At 37.3% G+C, this 17966-nt stretch overlaps 6 protein-coding genes across 7 annotated transcripts in view; 5 read left to right on the forward strand and 1 right to left on the reverse strand.

The window, feature by feature from the left end:
• LOC117127527 overlaps positions 1–2150 on the forward strand; it is a 3308-nt gene extending 1158 nt beyond the window's left edge. Inside the window, exons 2-6 of the mRNA XM_033278101.1 lie at positions 19–110; positions 177–311; positions 409–477; positions 571–657; positions 735–2150. Coding sequence (XP_033133992.1) covers positions 19–110; positions 177–311; positions 409–477; positions 571–657; positions 735–1121 — 770 coding nt within the window. The 3' untranslated portion in view covers positions 1122–2150. The remainder of the gene's footprint in view (positions 1–18; positions 111–176; positions 312–408; positions 478–570; positions 658–734) is intronic.
• On the forward strand, positions 1177–3189 carry LOC117127528 (DUF724 domain-containing protein 6-like; the record flags this gene model as incomplete). Its single annotated transcript, XM_033278102.1, has 5 exons — positions 1177–1605; positions 1741–1994; positions 2082–2163; positions 2288–2672; positions 2769–3189. Coding segments are annotated over 5 exons (1416 nt in total), but the record flags the coding sequence as incomplete, so codon positions are not given.
• Positions 3190–3370: 181 nt separating this feature from the next.
• Positions 3371–6742, forward strand: LOC117127276. The gene is made up of 6 exons (XM_033277158.1): positions 3371–5465; positions 5596–5679; positions 5760–5864; positions 5946–6044; positions 6126–6575; positions 6650–6742. Exons 1-6 carry the CDS (start codon positions 5109–5111, stop codon positions 6710–6712), a joined length of 1158 nt encoding a protein of 385 aa, XP_033133049.1. The 5' UTR covers positions 3371–5108; the 3' UTR covers positions 6713–6742.
• A 45-nt stretch (positions 6743–6787) lies between these two features.
• Positions 6788–9552, forward strand: LOC117127279. Its single transcript, XM_033277238.1, has 5 exons — positions 6788–6856; positions 6931–6987; positions 7079–7296; positions 7383–7464; positions 7597–9552. Exons 1-5 carry the CDS (start codon positions 6845–6847, stop codon positions 7777–7779), a joined length of 552 nt encoding a protein of 183 aa, XP_033133129.1. The 5' UTR covers positions 6788–6844; the 3' UTR covers positions 7780–9552.
• Positions 9553–11249: 1697 nt separating this feature from the next.
• LOC117127271 lies at positions 11250–14606 on the reverse strand. 2 transcript variants are annotated; one of them, XM_033277088.1, is made up of 5 exons: positions 14455–14548; positions 14054–14369; positions 13860–13970; positions 13604–13765; positions 11250–13509 (listed from the first exon to the last, which is right to left on the reverse strand). In XM_033277088.1, exons 2-5 carry the CDS (start codon positions 14363–14365, stop codon positions 11698–11700), a joined length of 2397 nt encoding a protein of 798 aa, XP_033132979.1. In that variant the 5' UTR covers positions 14366–14369; positions 14455–14548; the 3' UTR covers positions 11250–11697. The 2 variants fall into 2 exon arrangements, with proteins under 2 accessions (XP_033132979.1, XP_033132978.1); XM_033277087.1 differs by having other exon boundaries at positions 11251–13509; positions 14054–14606.
• A 1329-nt stretch (positions 14607–15935) lies between these two features.
• LOC103834896 (probable pectate lyase 18) lies at positions 15936–17798 on the forward strand. Its single transcript, XM_009110989.3, has 3 exons — positions 15936–16186; positions 16288–17037; positions 17135–17798. The coding sequence occupies exons 1-3, from the start codon at positions 16077–16079 to the stop codon at positions 17493–17495; spliced, it is 1221 nt and encodes a 406-aa protein (XP_009109237.1). The 5' UTR covers positions 15936–16076; the 3' UTR covers positions 17496–17798.
• The last annotated feature ends 168 nt before the right edge of the window (positions 17799–17966 follow it).

Below are 17966 nucleotides of genomic sequence, written 5' to 3' on the forward strand. Positions count from 1 at the left end.
TTGGATTTACATATATAGACCTTTCTAATTTTTGGCAGAGGGAAACACAAACCTCTACTGATGAAACGCCACCCAAAACTAATCAAGGAGAAGGAAAACCAGATGATGAGGTAATATTTACTCTAGAAATTATAATTGAATGTATTCATGATGGCCTTTCCTGATATTTTTTGCAGATTGTGATTGAGTCACCTGCTGCTCAGACTCAAGTTTTGCAAAAAGAAACACTGGAAATGAATGAGACACCTTCTTCTCCAATATCTCCAAAGAGTATTGAGGCTCAAGTTTTTACTCCAATTCAGAAACAGCAGGTAAATGTTCAAAAAATCTTGGAGATTTCAAGTAATGTTTGAAAGCTTTTGTACGTGTTTTTGATCCCCTACCTGACTTTTTTTTTTTTTTTTGCAGACGGTAACAGAGGAAACGTATGAGGCTACACAGCCATTGACTGAGATCATTTCAGCAAACAATAAAAAGGTAAGCATAGAAATGTCTTTCATAAGTACAACTTGAATTTTAAATTGTAGAAACTTCTTCATAACTACCTCTTTTATTTTACTGTTATTACAGGAGGATACACATGCTGTGCATTACAGACCTTCCTCTCCATTGTCTTCACTAATTGCACTAGTTATTGAAGAAAATAAGAATGCTTTGGTAAGAAGAAATATTTAAAATGTTTAGGTAATATTTTTCTATTCAACTAACTCTTACCATTTACTTTTGTCTTATAGAGTGAGACAGAAACTGCGACCCAATATTTTTCTACAAGTGAAGGAGAGCATTCACAATCAAGCAGAAAGAATCAAGCGGAAGAATATCTCAAGGATACTACAGAACCTACTACTGAGCTAGTTTCCACAGATGTTTCGAAGACACAGCCTCTTACTCCGCAAACACAGCACCTTCAGACAAGTGAGGGAGATCAATCCGATGAGACACCATCAGAGCAGAATCAAGCAGAAGAAAATCTCAAGGATACTACAGAACCTACTACTGAGCTAGTTTCCACATATGTTTCGAAGATGCCGCCTATTACTCAGCAAACAGAGCATCTTCAGACAAGTGCTATAGATTTTTCAGAAAAAACGAGGTATGCATCGAGTATATTTGATCTTTAATTATTATTCTAACAATTTAAAACCGCTGATGTTACTGAATCTTCATTTTTAATAGGTTGAAGTAAGCAGGCTTCTAGCTCACTTTCAAATAGGCGCAGAGGTTGAAATTTTGTCTACTGATGACGAAATATGGTATCCAGGAAAGGTTGTTGATCTTAAACTGTGTGAAGGACTAGAGGAGCTGACAGTTGAGTACACGACACTCTTCACAGACCAACATAGACTTCAGAAACTTCAGGATACTATCACGGCTGACAAAATACGTCCTGCAACACCAACTAGTGACCAAAAATCCTTTGAGATGATGGATAAGGTAGAAGCCTTCTACAACAATGGCTGGAGCAGCGGACAAATTAGCATGGTACTTGGTGATAACACATACTCGGTGTGTCTCTATACTTCTATGGAAACTATTCTATTCAAACATTCAGATTTGCGAATTCATAGAGAATGGAAAGATGGAGTCTGGAAGATGGCAGATAAGGTAAATCATAACTAGAATTATACTTCACGTGAATTGTTTGATATACATACATTTTAGTTTCAGGAATGGTTTCCAGAAATTCCGATTGCAACAAATTTGATAATATTTTGCTTGGTGTCTATTGTTTGATTAAAGGTGAAGCCTGATAAGAAAAGGAAAGCTGCTGCCTCATCACAAAATTCAGGAATGGATAATGTTTTCCTAAGAAGGAGCGAGAGGGTGCCTAAACGATCTAGAGACACAAAAACTCCATTCAAGTCTGACAGAAATCCGGCTTTAACTGTAATACCTGAGATTATACCTGCAGTTGATCCGTTTTCAACTCCTGCGGAACATAAGCTTTCAAGGCTTCAAAATTGGATGACATTAAAGCCCGGCATGCATGAAACGTAAGCATGTTTCTGTCCTTGTCTATATATTCTTATATTTATGTATAAGAGGTTTGGTAATTCCTTTGAATCTTTAATCGACTGCAGGTCCCTATCAATCAATGATAATAAGATAAGGAAATCTTTCTTTCAAAGCATGGAAAATGCAAAAAAGGACCTTAAGAAAGAGGTAATTTGTTTACATATGTTCTTGCCTTGAGCTTTTTTTTAAAAAAAAATTCAGGAAGGATTTGTTTAGTTTCAGGAAATTATATAGTAACAAATTAGATAATGTTTGCCTTTTTTTCTTGCAGCACATTGATGGAGCCTTTGCAATGCTAAATTGCAGAAGAAATGAGAATGCTGCTTGGTTCCACAACTACAAGATTCCAAAGGCGTGCTTCCTACCTATGGAGTTCTTGCATTGCTTGCTCTCTGATGATTTGGCTTACAAGAAAGAAAAGGTCAAAGGTAAAAAGATTTTCAACGATTTATTTAAAGATACTGTGAGAGGGAAGGTATATCCAGAGAAGACATGGGGAGAAGATGTTGATGTTGTGTATGGGATTACTCTTGGAAAAAAAAGCAATGTCTGGATTGGGATGGAAATTCATTTGAAGAAGAAAAGAATCACAGTATATGATTGTTTTCAAAAGGAAAGCAACAGCATTGATATTCCTCAAGTGAAAAAGTTGGCAGGTATGTATAAACAATCTGTATTTGATGTATTCATCTGTTTCTTGGTTTGAAATATTCAACTGATTCTATCTTGATATTGATTTTTAAATATGACAGTGTTGATTTCTAATCTGCTGGTGGAATCTTCTGGTGATGAGGTAGATAAGGTGAAGATGATTCCATTTGAGATTGAGCAGGCACAAGGTTTACCCAAGACAAAACATCCTTTCAACTGTGGGATATTTCTTGTCAAGATTCTGGAGTGCCAGTCATTGAAGATAGGAGACATGACAAAGATTAATGATGACAATGCATTGGAGCTAAGGAGAACCTTGTCTTGTGAGATCTTCAACCAATTTGTGGATGAGAGCTTTGGGAAATGAGAATGATGCATGAAAACATTTTTTGTTTTAGTTAAGACTCGGTTTTAGTTATGACTGTTTATTTTGTTATGTTGTTGGCGTCTGGTTACATAAGAAAGATTGGAAGGATATCAAGTATTTTATTTGGGTATCATATATCTTGGAAGGTTAAAATATTGTTTCTGGATGGGTTTCCAGAAAAAAGTTAAGTGTTTCAAATGTAAAAAAGAATGAAATGAGATTATATACTAAGGATTGGACATGTATATGGTAAGCTTAAAATTGTGATGTTTACAGACAACAAAAATTTAGAACCACAAAGGATCGAACCCAGAGGGAGAGAGTCTGCGTATTTGGATAGTGTGGGAGTTTAGCCACTAGGCCAAGAAGAATCATCTGTTATGGATTACATTTAATTTTATTTAACTCCAAACTGTAACACAAAAAAGAATTAAAATAGATTTTGAATCCACCACATATCGAACCCGGGGATAGAGAGACTTTTGAGTTATAAAAAGCCTTGGTTTAACCGCTGGTCTGAGGAGAATCATCTGTTAAAGAATATTACATAAGCATACTTAACCCAATTAATATAGGATAGGTTTCCAAAACAATACATTTCGATTGAAAAAAAACAAAACTCTTGCCGTCTCAACACTCTCGCCGTTTCAAACTTCTCGAATCTCACTCGTCTCCGCCTCTCGAATCTCTCTCTCATCTCCATATCTCTCGATCTCCGACGAAAACCCATCTCCAGAACTCTCTCTCTCTCGATCTTTTACGCGAGCTCTCTCTATTCTCCGAGAAAAACCATTTCTAGAGCTCTATCTCTTGAAGGTATGTTGCAGATTCAACCTTATGTGTGTTTTCTTTCTGAGAGATTGGTCTCCTGGTTTTTGCTTGTGTATAGACTTGCTCGTTTTAACCTAATATGATTCGTAGAATTCTAGTTCATGTGAAAGCATGTGTATAGACTTCGGGAAGGATTTGTATTTTTTTCAGGAAACCCTTCCTGAAAATTGGATTTTAATTAATTTAGACAAATAAAATTTTTCTTGTTTACGCAGGATAGAAACAAGATGGGAGATCCATTACCATTAAGACTAGCACTGCCTGAGCTGAGGTATCCGATTGGATCAGAGCCAGAGAAGACGATATCGATAAACCAACACTCGATAGTTGCTTATATCAAAACTGTTAAGGAAATTCTAGGAAATGATGAGTTCAACAGAATAAGAGGGACGTTTTTGGGACCGGTGATCAAGCTTGGAGAGAGGTCTTTGAAATTATCAGCTAAGATAGTGCACGCAGTTCTCACCAAAAGCATCAAGACAGTGAAGAGACACGAAGCATGGTTCCATTTTGGTGCTCAGCCAATGAGGTTCTCTATAAGAGAATTCCACATGGTGACTGGTTTGAAATGTAGTGGTGAAGCAAGAGAACCACGAGAGGGAACCGAGAAATTTAAGTGGGACTTCCTAAAAGGGCGTACTCATACAGTAAAGGACGTGGAGAAGCAGCTCAGAAACACAAGAGAAGATGCTTCTGATGAGAGATTCTGCCTTGCAATGCTCCTCCTGATTGAGAGCATACTACTACAGAAGAGCCTTCTCGACGGTGGCACAACTTTTACTTTGGATTATGTGAAAATAGCGCAGGATATGGATGTCTTGATGACATACCCATGGGGGAGAACAGCTTATAATTTGCTGTTAAAATCACTTCAGAGAGCTGTCGACAAAAGCCTCGACAAAAACAATTATGATTTGCAAGGGTTCCCTATGGCATTTCTTATATGGATACTTGAGTCAGTACCTTTGCTACAGTATGCATTCAGTCAAGTTGTTCCTATTCTGAGCGTTCAACCGTCTACCCCAATATTTTTGTGTGAGAAGTACCTTCAAATAGCTTCTCCACAGCTGATAGATGTTCTCCTAATTGAAATCAAAGATCATGTAAGTTTTTACATTATTTTTTTCTTGTTTCTGTTTTGCCTTATGATTCTCCATTTAAAAGCTAATTATTTTTATGGTTTCAGCTTAAGGTCACATGCATCCTACCTCCTATTTCTAATGATCCAGAAGATGATGTTTGCATGGGAGACGAAGCTAATAAAGATCTGGATGACATGGCCGATTTATCCAAGAGAGGTTATAAGTTTAAAATTAGAGATTGGCGAAACATGTCAGTAGACCTATACGGTGCTAATGAAGAAATAAGAAGAGCATCTTTACTGTTTGGGAATGGAGGGATGAGTCAAGCTTCTACTTCGTATCAGGAGGAGTCTTTGGAATCAAAGATCAACAGAATCAGCGAGATGGTGGGAGATAATTTAAGGATCATGAACGATCGTTTGTGTTTGATTGAAAAAGACAGGAAACAGATTAAAGAACGTGTGACAAACCTAGAGAAACTACAAAGAGTTACTTCATATGAAACTCCAAACAATGAGGTAACTTTTTTTTCGGAAATTAAAATTAATGTTTATCTAGTTCTTGATTCAGTTTTGAGTTGTCAAGTAATTTTGGAAGATGTTATACATATTTAGGCTTGCCTTCCTAATTTTTGTTGTACTTGCACAGACTGACACAACTCCATTTCATGAGACGGCTTCCAGACAAGGTGAAGCCAATGCAGATCAAGCAGATGAACAACTTAACAATGAGGCAAGTATAATTTTGAAAACTGTTGGTATTTATAAAATTATGAATTTGGTACGTGTTCATAATCCCATTCCTGACATCAGGATACACGAGAGCCTATGAATGAGATCACGAAAGAGACACCTGGTTCTCCAATAGCTCAACAGAATATTGAGACTCCAGTCCTTACTCCAATTCAGACGCAGCAGGTACCTTCTTTAAAAAATTGGACTTTTCAAGTAATTTTTGGAAGCCCTTGTACGTGTTCATTCAACCATTCCTGAATTCAGGAGACTCACGAGCTTATGAATGAGATCATTTCACCAAACATTTCCGACACACAGCCAAATACCCGAGCTCGCAGAAATCTTTTAACAGAGCAAAATAAGGTATTACTTTCATTAAAACCTTTAATAAATACTCAGCAACTATCAAAATGACTGGATATCCTTGAATCTAAACCATCACAGGATGTAGAAAGCAGAGTTCAAAATCCCTTTGAGATCGGAGCAAATGTGGAGATTTCATCACAAGATGACAATACTTGTCATAAATGGTATCCAGGAAATGTGTTGGCAACATATTTGGTTGATGGGGTTGAGATGGTGAAAGTTGAGTACTTCGTCCCGTCTCTGGACGAAAAGAAGAGGAAAAGGAGTGTTGAGACACGTGTATCAATTGACAGAATACGTCCTCAACCACCACCTGAGAGATCTGGAGCGAAGAAAAGTTATGAGCTAATGCAGGACGTGGAGGCGTTCGACAATGGTGCCTGGTGCGCTGGAAAAGTTAAAGTCATTTTGTTTGATGGCTCGTGTTTTGTCTCTTTGAACAATTCTAAAGAACAAATTTACTTCCACCATTCTGAGATGCGAAAACCAAGAAAATGGGTAGATGGTGTTTGGGAGATGACAAAAAAGGTAAAACAAATGCCTTGGATCACTTGAATTGAAAAATAATGTCATTTGTTTAATATCTCGGTATTGATTTTCAGATGGAAGAAGAGCAGACGCAGAGTGTGAATCCAAGTGAAGGAGATGGTGATAAAAAGGTATGAAATATTTATACATCATACTAGGAATTAAGATATAAATGTATCTGAATTTTTGTCATTCAAAAAGGGGAAGGGAAGGCTGTCGCTTGTAAGAAAAATGAAGCAGCTGGTCCATCAGAAGATGTTGTTGGGAAAATGGCAAAAGAGGTAATAAAAATGAATAAGATCCACTTGAATTGAAGTTCAGGTCAATAGTTTGATATATCGGTTTTGTTTCACAGATGGAAGTAAAGCAGGGTAAGAGTGTGAAACCAAGTCAAGACGATCATGCAAAAAAGGTATAAAAAATATTTTTACTTCATATTAGGAAGGCATTCAAGTATAAAGATAAAAACGATCCTGAATTTTTGTCTTTATTTTTAATTAAAGGGGAAGCCACATGTTGGTAAGAAGAAGAAAGCAAATGCTCAGCCAGTAGATTTGCTTCCTTTTCTACAGCGAGAAGAGAAGAGGCCAATACGACCTAGAAACCCTCCTATACCTGTAACACCTGAGGTAATCCTTCCAATTGATCCATTTGTGACACCTGAATTTCCTCGGTTTTCAAGGCTTGCACACTGGATGGATCTACGGGGCATATATCGTGTGTAAGCAACTTTTTGTCCTCGCATAAATATTCCTAATTTATTTTGTAAAAGTTTCGATTGATACTAGTTAATTTTATCAACTACAGACCGTTTTATATCAATGGAAAAGAAATTGAAAAAGAGTTCTTTCAAAAAATGGACGATGCAGAAAAAAATCTCAACAAAGAGGTAATCAACACTCTGTTCTGTCTTCTATTTGATTGTGTCATATGTTTAGGAAGAGGTTGAGTTGAGCTATGCTAGATGTCCATGTTATAGCAGTTCTATATGAAGTTTCTAACTATATTGTTACATTGGCAGCACATAAATGTTGCATTTGAAATGCTAAATTGTAAGAGGGTTGAGCAAGGTGCTTGGTTCCGCAACAACAATCTTCCAGCAGCATGCTTTGTACCAGTCAAATTCTTAGAAGTGGTTGGGTACGCTTATGAATCTGTCAGGAAGCCACATAAGAAAAAAAAAAGTTATTGGAGGGCTGTGTAGGCGAACTTGTGAAAGGTTTAATACATCCAAAGAAGGTATGGCTGGAAGATGTTGATGTTATATATGGTGTCATTGAAGATAAGTTGAGCTGTCACTATATTGGGGTGGAGATACAATTGATGGACAACACAATCACACTCTTCCATTGTGGTCTTCCAAAAGCAAATATCAAACGTGCTCTTAATAAAATCCAAGAACTGGCAGGTAAAAATATTAGCTAATTTAGAAAATAAAAGTTTGTCACTTGCTGCTTGTGATTGTGATGCATTTTTACATATTCATTTTGTTGTCTGTTGGTGATTGATTTATTGTATAATTTTGGGTATTTATGACAGTGTTGATTAGTGCCATAAAGATGGAACTTCTTGGTGAAGAGGTTAATTTCGAAGATATCAGTCCATTTGAAGTTAAGTTTGCAGAAGGGCTTCCAAAGACAAAATTTCCATACAACTGTGGTATTTTTGTTGTGAAGATGCTGGAATGCAGGTCACTGGGATTGAAGAGCATGGCTAATATAAATGATGAAACTGCGATGGACTTACGAAGCAAGCTATGTTGTGAGATCTTCGACCAGTTTATGGATAAAGATTTCCAGGAAGGTCAAAGGAAGTGAAAATGTCATATTTGTTCTGTTTTCTACACTGTTTTTCTACTTTGATATTAATTATCCCTAACGTTTAAGTTTAAGTTTGTAATGAATTATCCCTAACGTTTTTTTCATTTAGATTGTTATTGAAAAATTTTTTAGGATGTATTGATGAATTGTCAAATGCTTATGGTACTTTTAGGATGGGTTTCCAGAAAAAGAGTGAGAAAGCAAAATGCACCAAAGCCTAGCATATTCCTTTAAAGTTTACAAAAAAAATGAAAAAGAAAGTGATCCGATGTTGATTGAACTCGTGAACTCTCGAAAGATGAATCAAAGTGTGCAGCCGCTGTGCCAAGGGTGTTATACTTGCCAAAAGATATAATAAAACGATAATAACTTGTAACTTTTGAATATTTAATTAAAAACAGAAAAAAGTGAAAATATACACAACGGGAATCGAACACGGCTTATTGTGTGATAAGGGTACACTAAGAGTAGAAGGGCTTGCCACTAGGCTATGGTGGATATTCGATATCAGAGTAAATGTGAACTTATTTATTCACAGACGATAGATTTATATGATCTGGATATCATTTTAAGTATTCAGGATAGCTTTCCAAAAACAAATTCCTTTAAAGTTTACAAAAAAAAAAATGAAAAAGAATGTGATCTGATGTTGATTGAACTCGTGAACTCTCGATAGATTAATCCAAGTGTGCAGCCGTTGTACCAAGGGTCTTATACTTGCCAAAAGCTACAATAAAACGAAAATAACGTTTGAATATTTAATTAAAAACAAAAAAAAATGTGAGTATACACAACGGGGATCGAACACGACTTATTGTGTGATAAGGGTACACTAAGAGTAGAAGGGCTTGCCACTAGGCTACGTTGGATATTCGATAACAGAGTAAATGTGAACTCATTTATTCACAGACGATAGATTTATATAATCTGGATATCATTTTATGTATTCAGGATGGCTTTCCAAAAACAAATAAGCAAATCAGATAACCAAGTTATAAGAACACTAGGCCAAACCATTACAAAATAGTGAAAAACATTGAACAAGTTTTTTATTTAGGTTGTTAATTGAAGAAACAACACAAGAGAAACAAAAGTGCTTATTCATTTAAAATAAAAACTGAAAATCAAACATAATGTGGTCCTTAAAAACATAAAAAGAGAAGACGATAACATGAAATTACTCATGATGGAGCCAACTTTCGCCAAGTTTATCCCAATCAGGGACTTTGACCTTCACATCAGCAAGCATTCCTTCCGCTTCCGAGTGCTCTTCTTTGAGTTTCTCCAACTCAGCAGTTAAATCAAATTTTCCATCAGCTTTGATAATATCTTCAAGCAACTCGATTTGGACAGCAATTGAATTTGCTTTGCTGGATGCAAGATTCCAATCATTCTCAGATAGCCTGTATTCGTTGGACAAACGAAGAAGAGCCCTGTAATGTTCCACAGTTTCCTTCTTCCCCTTCTTGAAACCTTCGGCGGCATCACATCCGTAAACCTCCTCTATGGGACGCTTCATCATCTTCTTTGAACTTCCTTCCATTGAAACTTTGTCCTGCAACAAAATCGAAACTAAGATGTTACGATAAAATAGAAATAGAAAAAAGTTCATGAATTGAATGGAAAATGAGAAAAATCGAAAACTAACTTGTATTGCAAAAGGATATATCAAGCGAAATGAAGTGAGTGAATAAAAGGTCTGATATCGTCCCTTATATTTATAGAACAAAAAGGAACTCTTCGATTATTGAAGTCAGTTAAAATAAACTCTTGATTATTGTGGAACTCTTCGATTATTGAAGTCAGTTACTGAAATAACCAATCATATAACACCCAATCTTGACGAAAAGAAACTCTTCGGTTACTGAGTTACATGATGTCGTTTGGAAGAGACTCTTCGATTCCTGAGATATATGTTTGAACAAAAAAAAAAAAATCACCCATTACTCGTAGGAGAGTCGAACCCGGGTCGATCAAATGTTTCGGTATCATAGGTTTCGTGGTTTAGCCGCTAGGCTGAGGAGAATCATCTGTTAGTTGCTTCCACATAATTGAATTTACCCATACAATTTATAGTATAATACATTGGAAAGATCTTTGATAGTTCAGGATGGGCTTCCGATTGCGACAAATGTGATTCCTGAGATATATGTTTGAACAAAAAAAAAAAATCACCCATTACTCGTAGGAGAGTCGAACCCGGGTCGATCAAATGTTTCGGTATCATAGGTTTCGTGGTTTAGCCGCTAGGCTGAGGAGAATCATCTGTTAGTTGCTTCCACATAATTGAATTTACCCATACAATTTATAGTATAAATACATTGGAAAGATCTTTGATAGTTCAGGATGGGCTTCCGATTGCGACAAATGTGATTCCTGAGATATATGTTTGAACAAAAAAAAAAAAAATCACCCATTACTCGTAGGAGAGTCGAACCCGGGTCGATCAAATGTTTCGGTATCATAGGTTTCGTGGTTTAGCCGCTAGGCTGAGGAGAATCATCTGTTAGTTGCTTCCACATAATTGAATTTACCCATACAATTTATAGTATAATACATTGGAAAGATCTTTGATAGTTCAGGATGGGCTTCCGATTGCGACAAATGTGATTCCTGAGATATATGTTTGAACAAAAAAAAAAAAATCACCCATTACTCGTAGGAGAGTCGAACCCGGGTCGATCAAATGTTTCGGTATCATAGGTTTCGTGGTTTAGCCGCTAGGCTGAGGAGAATCATCTGTTAGTTGCTTCCACATAATTGAATTTACCCATACAATTTATAGTATAAATACATTGGAAAGATCTTTGATAGTTCAGGATGGGCTTCCGATTGCGACAAATGTGATTCCTGAGATATATGTTTGAACAAAAAAAAAAAATCACCCATTACTCGTAGGAGAGTCGAACCCGGGTCGATCAAATGTTTCGGTATCATAGGTTTCGTGGTTTAGCCGCTAGGCTGAGGAGAATCATCTGTTAGTTGCTTCCACATAATTGAATTTACCCATACAATTTATAGTATAAATACATTGTATATTACAAAAGTTGGATGTTACAAAAGTTGGATGGGATTCCAGAATAGTTGAATATTACTGTGTTTTTTTCTAGCAAAGAAGTTTAAACTAAAAATTGAAATGAGATCAAAAGATAATGTTGTATATTACAAAAGTTGTAAGAAATCATACTTATTCAGGATAGGGTTCCAAAAGAAAAAATGTATATGGTCTTGTGCATATCATGTAACCATCAAATAGCCAAACATCCAAATAATAATCGATAAAAATGTAAAAATGTAGAACTTCATCCTATAGGCCTCTGGCATGTGATCTTGTTGTGCCCTCCTGTGCCACATCTGCTGCACTTGTGGGACTGAGATTTAGATCCAGGAACCCCAAACTCGCCAACGGATCTCTTTCTCTTTGTAGGAGGGCGTCCACTTTTCTTTTTGGTAGCTGGAGGTGGGCAAGACAGTTCATCAATATTCTCTGGATAGGTGGACGTTGACAACTCTCCACCAGGATGTATGCTTTCAGCATAAGCTTTAGCCCACGTTTCTGTCAAGTGAGAAGCATCAACAAAACGGTTTTCATCTCTCTTGATATGCTTAGCAGCAGCGATGGCATGGATGCAGGGGATCTTGTCAATGTCGAAAACATTACATGTGCAATGCCGCTTCTCCAAGTCAACAACAAACTTCATTGTTTCATTCTTCACCTCAAACTCGCTTCGATCAACTTGATACACATTCAACAACATTGCGGCCCCTAACCTAGATACCAATTTCTGAACAACTTTTGGAGTAACCAGGTGCTTATGTTTCGCAGCCGCTTCGCGTCGCTCAAAAAACCAAGTGGTCATCGTCAATCTGATAGTTTCAAGGAGAGAGATAATGGGCAACTCACGAGGCATCTTCAACATAGAATTGAGAGACTCTGCAATGTTGGTAGTCATGATATTATACCTGTTCGCAGGCGCATAGCTTCGTGCCCACTTCCTAAAATCAGACTCTTCCAGATACTTAGCCAATTCAGGACATTTATCCTTTATGTCCTTGAAGATTAACCAGAACTCGTGACACGTATAGGCATCAGCAGCGCTTTCCACCAGAGGTAGCAACCCAGTCTTCGCATATGTAGGAGTGATGTTGCGGAGCAGATGGATCCTGCAAATTCCATGGTGAGATAAGGGATATACATCCTCCAACGCTGAAGAAATGGAGTTAGCCCTGTCTGATACAAAAACAAGATCCGAAGCGTCCGGGATCTTCTGGCTCAAACCTCTAAAGAACCATTTCCAAGAGGCGCCGTTTTCTGCGTCAACCACTGCAAAGGCGAGAGGATATAGATGATAATTCCCATCTTGAGCACAAGCTGCCAATAAAGTCCCATTGAATTTTCCCTTCAGAAATGTACCATCTACTGCAATAACTCTCCTCATCAATGAAAATCCCCTTATCGATGGACCAAAAGCCACAAATGCATACTTGAACTTTCCTGCAGCATCAACATGTTGATAAGTCAAGGAACCAGGGTTTGTTTCTGTGATTTTATACAACCACCTAGACAAATTGTAATAGCTGTCTTCAGGAGTCCCTCTAACCAAAATCTGAGCTTCTTCTCTCACTCTCCAAGCTTGTTTGTAATTGATGTGAACACCATGCAGCATCCTGACCTGTTCAATGATCTGTTTCGGTTTGAGACCTTCCTTTTTTTCTCCATAATTGCTGGAAATCAAAGAACCCAACAACTTTGCAGATGCTTGTCTGTGGTTGGCTTTCCTGTGTGTTGTATCGCATGTATGCTCATGAACATACTTTTTAACAACGAAAAAATCTGAAACAGGTAGCTTGATAGCACGCATCCTCCACGTGCAATTTTCATCAACACAACTCAAAAGCACTCTTGACTTGTTAGAAGAGACAGTCTTGTACTCAAACTTCCACTCTAAAGCCCATTTCTTCATCCTCAACATCAACTCTCTCTTTGTCTTAAAATAGCTATTCACCTTAATATCGCCAGCTACTCTCGTGTTTGGTGAAAGTCCAATATGGACAGGGCTAAAATCCGGAAGAGCATTCAGAGGAACTGTAGAAACACCTTCATATAGAAAACTCTGCAAAAGTCAAGTAGTTCTGTAAGGCATAATACTTGATTATGAAGCATATCATGCAAACACAAACAGAAAAAGGGAATTAGGGACAATGTACCTGTTTTTCACTCTGCACAGTAGGAAGAATCACTGGATTGGCATTCAATGGAACAGTAGAAGCAAATGTATCAGAAGCTTGAATGTTACAGCTAGCTGAATCAGTACTAAAATCCGGAAGAGCATTCAGAGGAACTGTAGAAACACCTTCATATAGAAGACTCTGCAAAAGTCAAGTAGTTTTGTAAGGCATAGTACTTGATTATGAAGCATATCATGCAAACACAAACAGAAAAAGGGAATTAAGGACAATGTACCTGTTTTTCACTCTGCACAGTAGAAAGAATCGCTGGATTGGCATTCAATGGAACAGTAGAAGCAAATGTATCAGAAGCTTGAGTGTTACAGCTAACTGGATCAGTACTAACCTGCATAAGTCAAGTAGTTCTGTAAGGCATAATACTTGGTTATGAAGCATATCCTGAAAAGTCTAAGAAAAAATCATACAAACCTTAACACACAAACGACAGGTTCCATCAAATGCTCTAGTCTTGGAAATGAAAGTTCTGAGCTGACGAGTATTACCTATCGAGAGTGGGGGGAAACTTTCAATAATACATTTCATATCCAATGAAAAACCATAACTCAAACTGATTTCTTCCTCTTTAACACTAAAATCTTCAGAGACAATCTTCATCAAATCTTCATACAGTAGATCTTCTTCTATGGAAATGATTGATGCATTCCTCTTCAAATCAACAAGAAACTCCCACTGGAGAGATTCTTTTGAGATCCATTGTCCACAGATGCACAAAACTTCCATTGTTCTACAAAATCAACTTCAAATCATCAACAAATGAATAATATATAACAAAACCTAGATAATGTATAACAAAATGAAATGATTCAAACCTTAATCAAATCAGACACACGAGAGAGAGAATGAGATGAATAGACGTAGAAACGACAGATCAATTGAGAAACGACGACGACGATAAAATAAACGGAGAGACGACGACGACGGATCAACGGAGAGGCGAAGACGACGACGGAGAGACGACGACGACGACGACGACGACGACGACGGAGAGACGACGACGACAAGGACGGGGAGACGACGACGGAGAGACGACGACGACGACGACGGAGAAACGAGAAGAAGAAGCGATGAAACGAGGACGGCGACAAATTGATTTCAAATTTGTTTTTTAAATTAGTTAAAGAAGGGGGCATAAGGGTAAATTGCCCCTTTAATGAAACCTATTTTTGTGAATTCTGATCCTGAGTGCTAGTTTGGGGAGGAAAACTTCATTTAGTGTTCTTTGTGTCATTTTCTCAAAGTAATATGGTGAAAACAAACAAAAAATATTACTGTTTTCACGTCATTTTCACCAACACCAATCATGAAGAAAATGGCTGAAACTAACCTCTACATTTGAAGATTTACGCAATAATTAGTCAATAGTTAAATAGGAAGACTAAAAACTCCAAGAGCAAATGAGCTTAAATTTGAGAAAAATGAAAACCATAATGAAGAAAACAATTACATAACCCTACTAAAACTACATGGCTTACAGTTTGATTATCAAATTTTTTATTTTCTTTTTTTCATCATCTCATTCTTTTTTATGTTTGCCATTTATGTTTTGGTACTCGATTACTTTGACATGTTCTGTTCTGTCGGTTTAACTTTGCTTTTCGTTGAAATCTCCCCTAACATGTGCTATAGTATATGGTTGGAGAGTCAGCTCTCAGAATAATAAAGGCTAACGGTTCTGATACGGACACTTTCTAATCTCTTTAGATTATAGTTTGTTGCAATATATGCAACTATATATCCTGAAACATAAGATGTAAAGTCTGATGAAATGCAAATTAAGCTAAAGCATGAGAAATGAAAAAAAAACTAGCAGTCTATGGACTTTTTTTTTTGCATCATTATAATAGGTTGTGATTTACATAACATCTCAAACTTTTGTTAAATTCATTTCGAGTGAAACTGTTATATAAACTGATACATTTTAGTAAAAGGCGAAAGAATAGTTCGCTTTGTGCTCACCACATGGCTGTGTTTTTGTTGTTGGTTTGACGTTCTTTAAAAGGAGTAATTTAATCAACTAGAATGGTTACTAAGTTTGGATCCTTAATCATTACTTCAAAACCAACTTCCTATTGTTTTTATTCGGCTAAACAGAGTAACAGACAAGTGGAACTTATTTGAAAAGTATAACATTTTCGACCTAATTAGATTGGAGGCTTTTGTTTTTTTTTGTCAACAATTGTAACGGATGTAAAGCATTCTATTGGTTCTTCCTAAAGATTATTATTATATAAATTCTTTACTAAAGAAGATATATATAAAAGAGTGGGACCCTAAACCGAAAAGTCCAATAACAAAAGAGTGTGGAGTTTCCTGTACATATATCTTTTATATAAACACTCAAACTTTCATCTATTCGCACTCAAACCTTCTCTCCTCCATCTTCGTTTCCCTCTTCTCTTACTTAAACCAAGAGAAGAAAAAATAAAGAAAAATGCAGATGACGAAGCTCTTTATCTCCATAGTCTCCTTTCTTCTCTATGCTCATTTGATCTTATCTTCACCAGTACCAGACCCAGAAGCTATCGTCGAAGAAGTTCACAAGTACAAATTAAATCTTATTTCTTCCATATTCTTCTTGCACATTTTACTTGTAACACAACTTCTCATGTAATAATAATATCCTTGGTTGTCAACTCTTGCAGGAGCATTAATGCGTCGGTTGCTGGAAGAAGGAAGCTAGGTTACCTCTCATGCACCACTGGTAACCCCATCGACGACTGTTGGCGATGCGATCCACACTGGGAGACCAACCGTCAACGTCTCGCAGACTGCGCCATAGGGTTCGGCAAGAACGCTATAGGTGGCCGAGATGGTCGTATCTACGTGGTGACAGACTCAGGAAACGACGACCCAGTGACCCCCAAACCCGGAACGTTAAGATACGCTGTGGTTCAAGACGAGCCACTATGGATCATTTTCCAACGAGACATGACCATTCAGCTCAAAGAAGAGCTGATCATGAACTCTTTCAAGACCATAGACGGTCGTGGCGCGTCAGTACACATGGCTGGTGGGCCATGCATTACGATCCAGTACGTGACTAACATCATCATCCATGGTATCCATATCCATGATTGTAAGCCAGGTGGTAACGCTATGGTGCGGAGCTCACCACGGCATTACGGATGGAGAACGATATCGGACGGTGACGGTGTCTCCATCTTTGGAGGAAGTCATGTTTGGGTTGACCATTGTTCGTTATCTAATTGCGAAGACGGGCTTATTGATGCTATAATAGGCTCGACGGCTATTACTCTGTCTAACAATTACATGACGCATCATGATAAGGTCATGTTGCTTGGTCATAGTGACACTTACACTCGTGACAAGAACATGCAAATCACCATTGCTTTTAACCATTTTGGCGAAGGTCTTGTTCAAAGAATGCCAAGGTAAAAAAGTATATAATAATGTTAGATTTTTGTTAGTAAATTAATGTGATTTTGATATGTGATTAAAATTTTGGGACCATTTGTTTGATGTGTGTAGGTGTAGACATGGGTACTTCCATGTGGTGAACAACGACTATACACATTGGGAGATGTATGCTATTGGTGGAAGTGCTAACCCTACAATCAATAGTCAAGGGAACAGATTTTTGGCCCCAGATATTAGATTTAGCAAAGAAGTGACTAAGCATGAGGACGCCCCAGAGAGTGAGTGGAAGAGCTGGAACTGGAGATCCTCTGGTGATTTATTGCTAAACGGTGCATTTTTTACGCCTTCGGGTGGTGCTACCTCGTCTAGCTATGCCAAGGCTTCGAGTCTTGGGGCTAGACCGTCTTCTCTTGTTGGACCGTTGACGGTTGGTTCTGGTGCATTGAATTGCCGTAAGGGTTCCCGTTGCTGATTGTGGTGGCTCACTTAAGTGTATTTAGCCAATTTAAAAAATGATATAGAAAAGGCAATTAAAGCCATCAATTAAGGGGTTAAGTTATAACTTTCATTACCCCCTTTTAATTAGTCTCTTTTGATTTTTCTTCTTTTTGGGGTAAAGTTAAGGAGAATACAACCTCTGGCTTCACTTCTCTTAGGACCCATCTAAGGAATTTTCTGTTTTAAGGTATCTTTTATTAGGTTAAAGTGTAGTAACAAGTGCAGATGTGTTGATCTTCATATTAATATACTATAATATATGTCTTCTGTTTTTTTTATCTTCTTATAAAATCATAACGATGAACACAAACAGCTCATATGGAAAGTGTAGGCACACAATGCACATTCATAACTCAGAAAGTTTGGAATGTTCTCTAACATGGGAAGCTTTTTGGGTCAAAGTTGTTTGAACCAATCAATGCCTGACAAAAGCCACGACTTTTCT

Source organism: Brassica rapa, chromosome A08 (assembly GCF_000309985.2).
Source record: "Brassica rapa cultivar Chiifu-401-42 chromosome A08, CAAS_Brap_v3.01, whole genome shotgun sequence".
NCBI classification, from domain to species: Eukaryota; Viridiplantae; Streptophyta; class Magnoliopsida; order Brassicales; family Brassicaceae; genus Brassica; species Brassica rapa.

Coding starts and splice junctions, on each gene's coding strand:
- LOC117127276 (XM_033277158.1), top strand. CDS start 5,109: ATGGGAGACGAAGCTAATAAAGATCTGGATGACATGGCCGATTTATCC. Junction 5,680..5,759: donor ATGAACAACTTAACAATGAG/GCAAGTATAATT, acceptor TCCTGACATCAG/GATACACGAGAGCCTATGAA. Junction 6,045..6,125: donor TTTTAACAGAGCAAAATAAG/GTATTACTTTCA, acceptor AAACCATCACAG/GATGTAGAAAGCAGAGTTCA.
- LOC117127279 (XM_033277238.1), top strand. Junction 6,988..7,078: donor AAGACGATCATGCAAAAAAG/GTATAAAAAATA, acceptor TTTTAATTAAAG/GGGAAGCCACATGTTGGTAA. Junction 7,297..7,382: donor CTACGGGGCATATATCGTGT/GTAAGCAACTTT, acceptor TATCAACTACAG/ACCGTTTTATATCAATGGAA.
- LOC117127271 (XM_033277088.1), bottom strand. CDS start 14,365: ATGGAAGTTTTGTGCATCTGTGGACAATGGATCTCAAAAGAATCTCTC. Junction 13,971..14,053: donor CCTGTCGTTTGTGTGTTAAG/GTTTGTATGATT, acceptor TGACTTATGCAG/GTTAGTACTGATCCAGTTAG. Junction 13,766..13,859: donor CTGTGCAGAGTGAAAAACAG/GTACATTGTCCT, acceptor TGACTTTTGCAG/AGTCTTCTATATGAAGGTGT.
- LOC103834896 (XM_009110989.3), top strand. CDS start 16,077: ATGCAGATGACGAAGCTCTTTATCTCCATAGTCTCCTTTCTTCTCTAT. Junction 16,187..16,287: donor ATCGTCGAAGAAGTTCACAA/GTACAAATTAAA, acceptor CAACTCTTGCAG/GAGCATTAATGCGTCGGTTG. Junction 17,038..17,134: donor CTTGTTCAAAGAATGCCAAG/GTAAAAAAGTAT, acceptor TGATGTGTGTAG/GTGTAGACATGGGTACTTCC.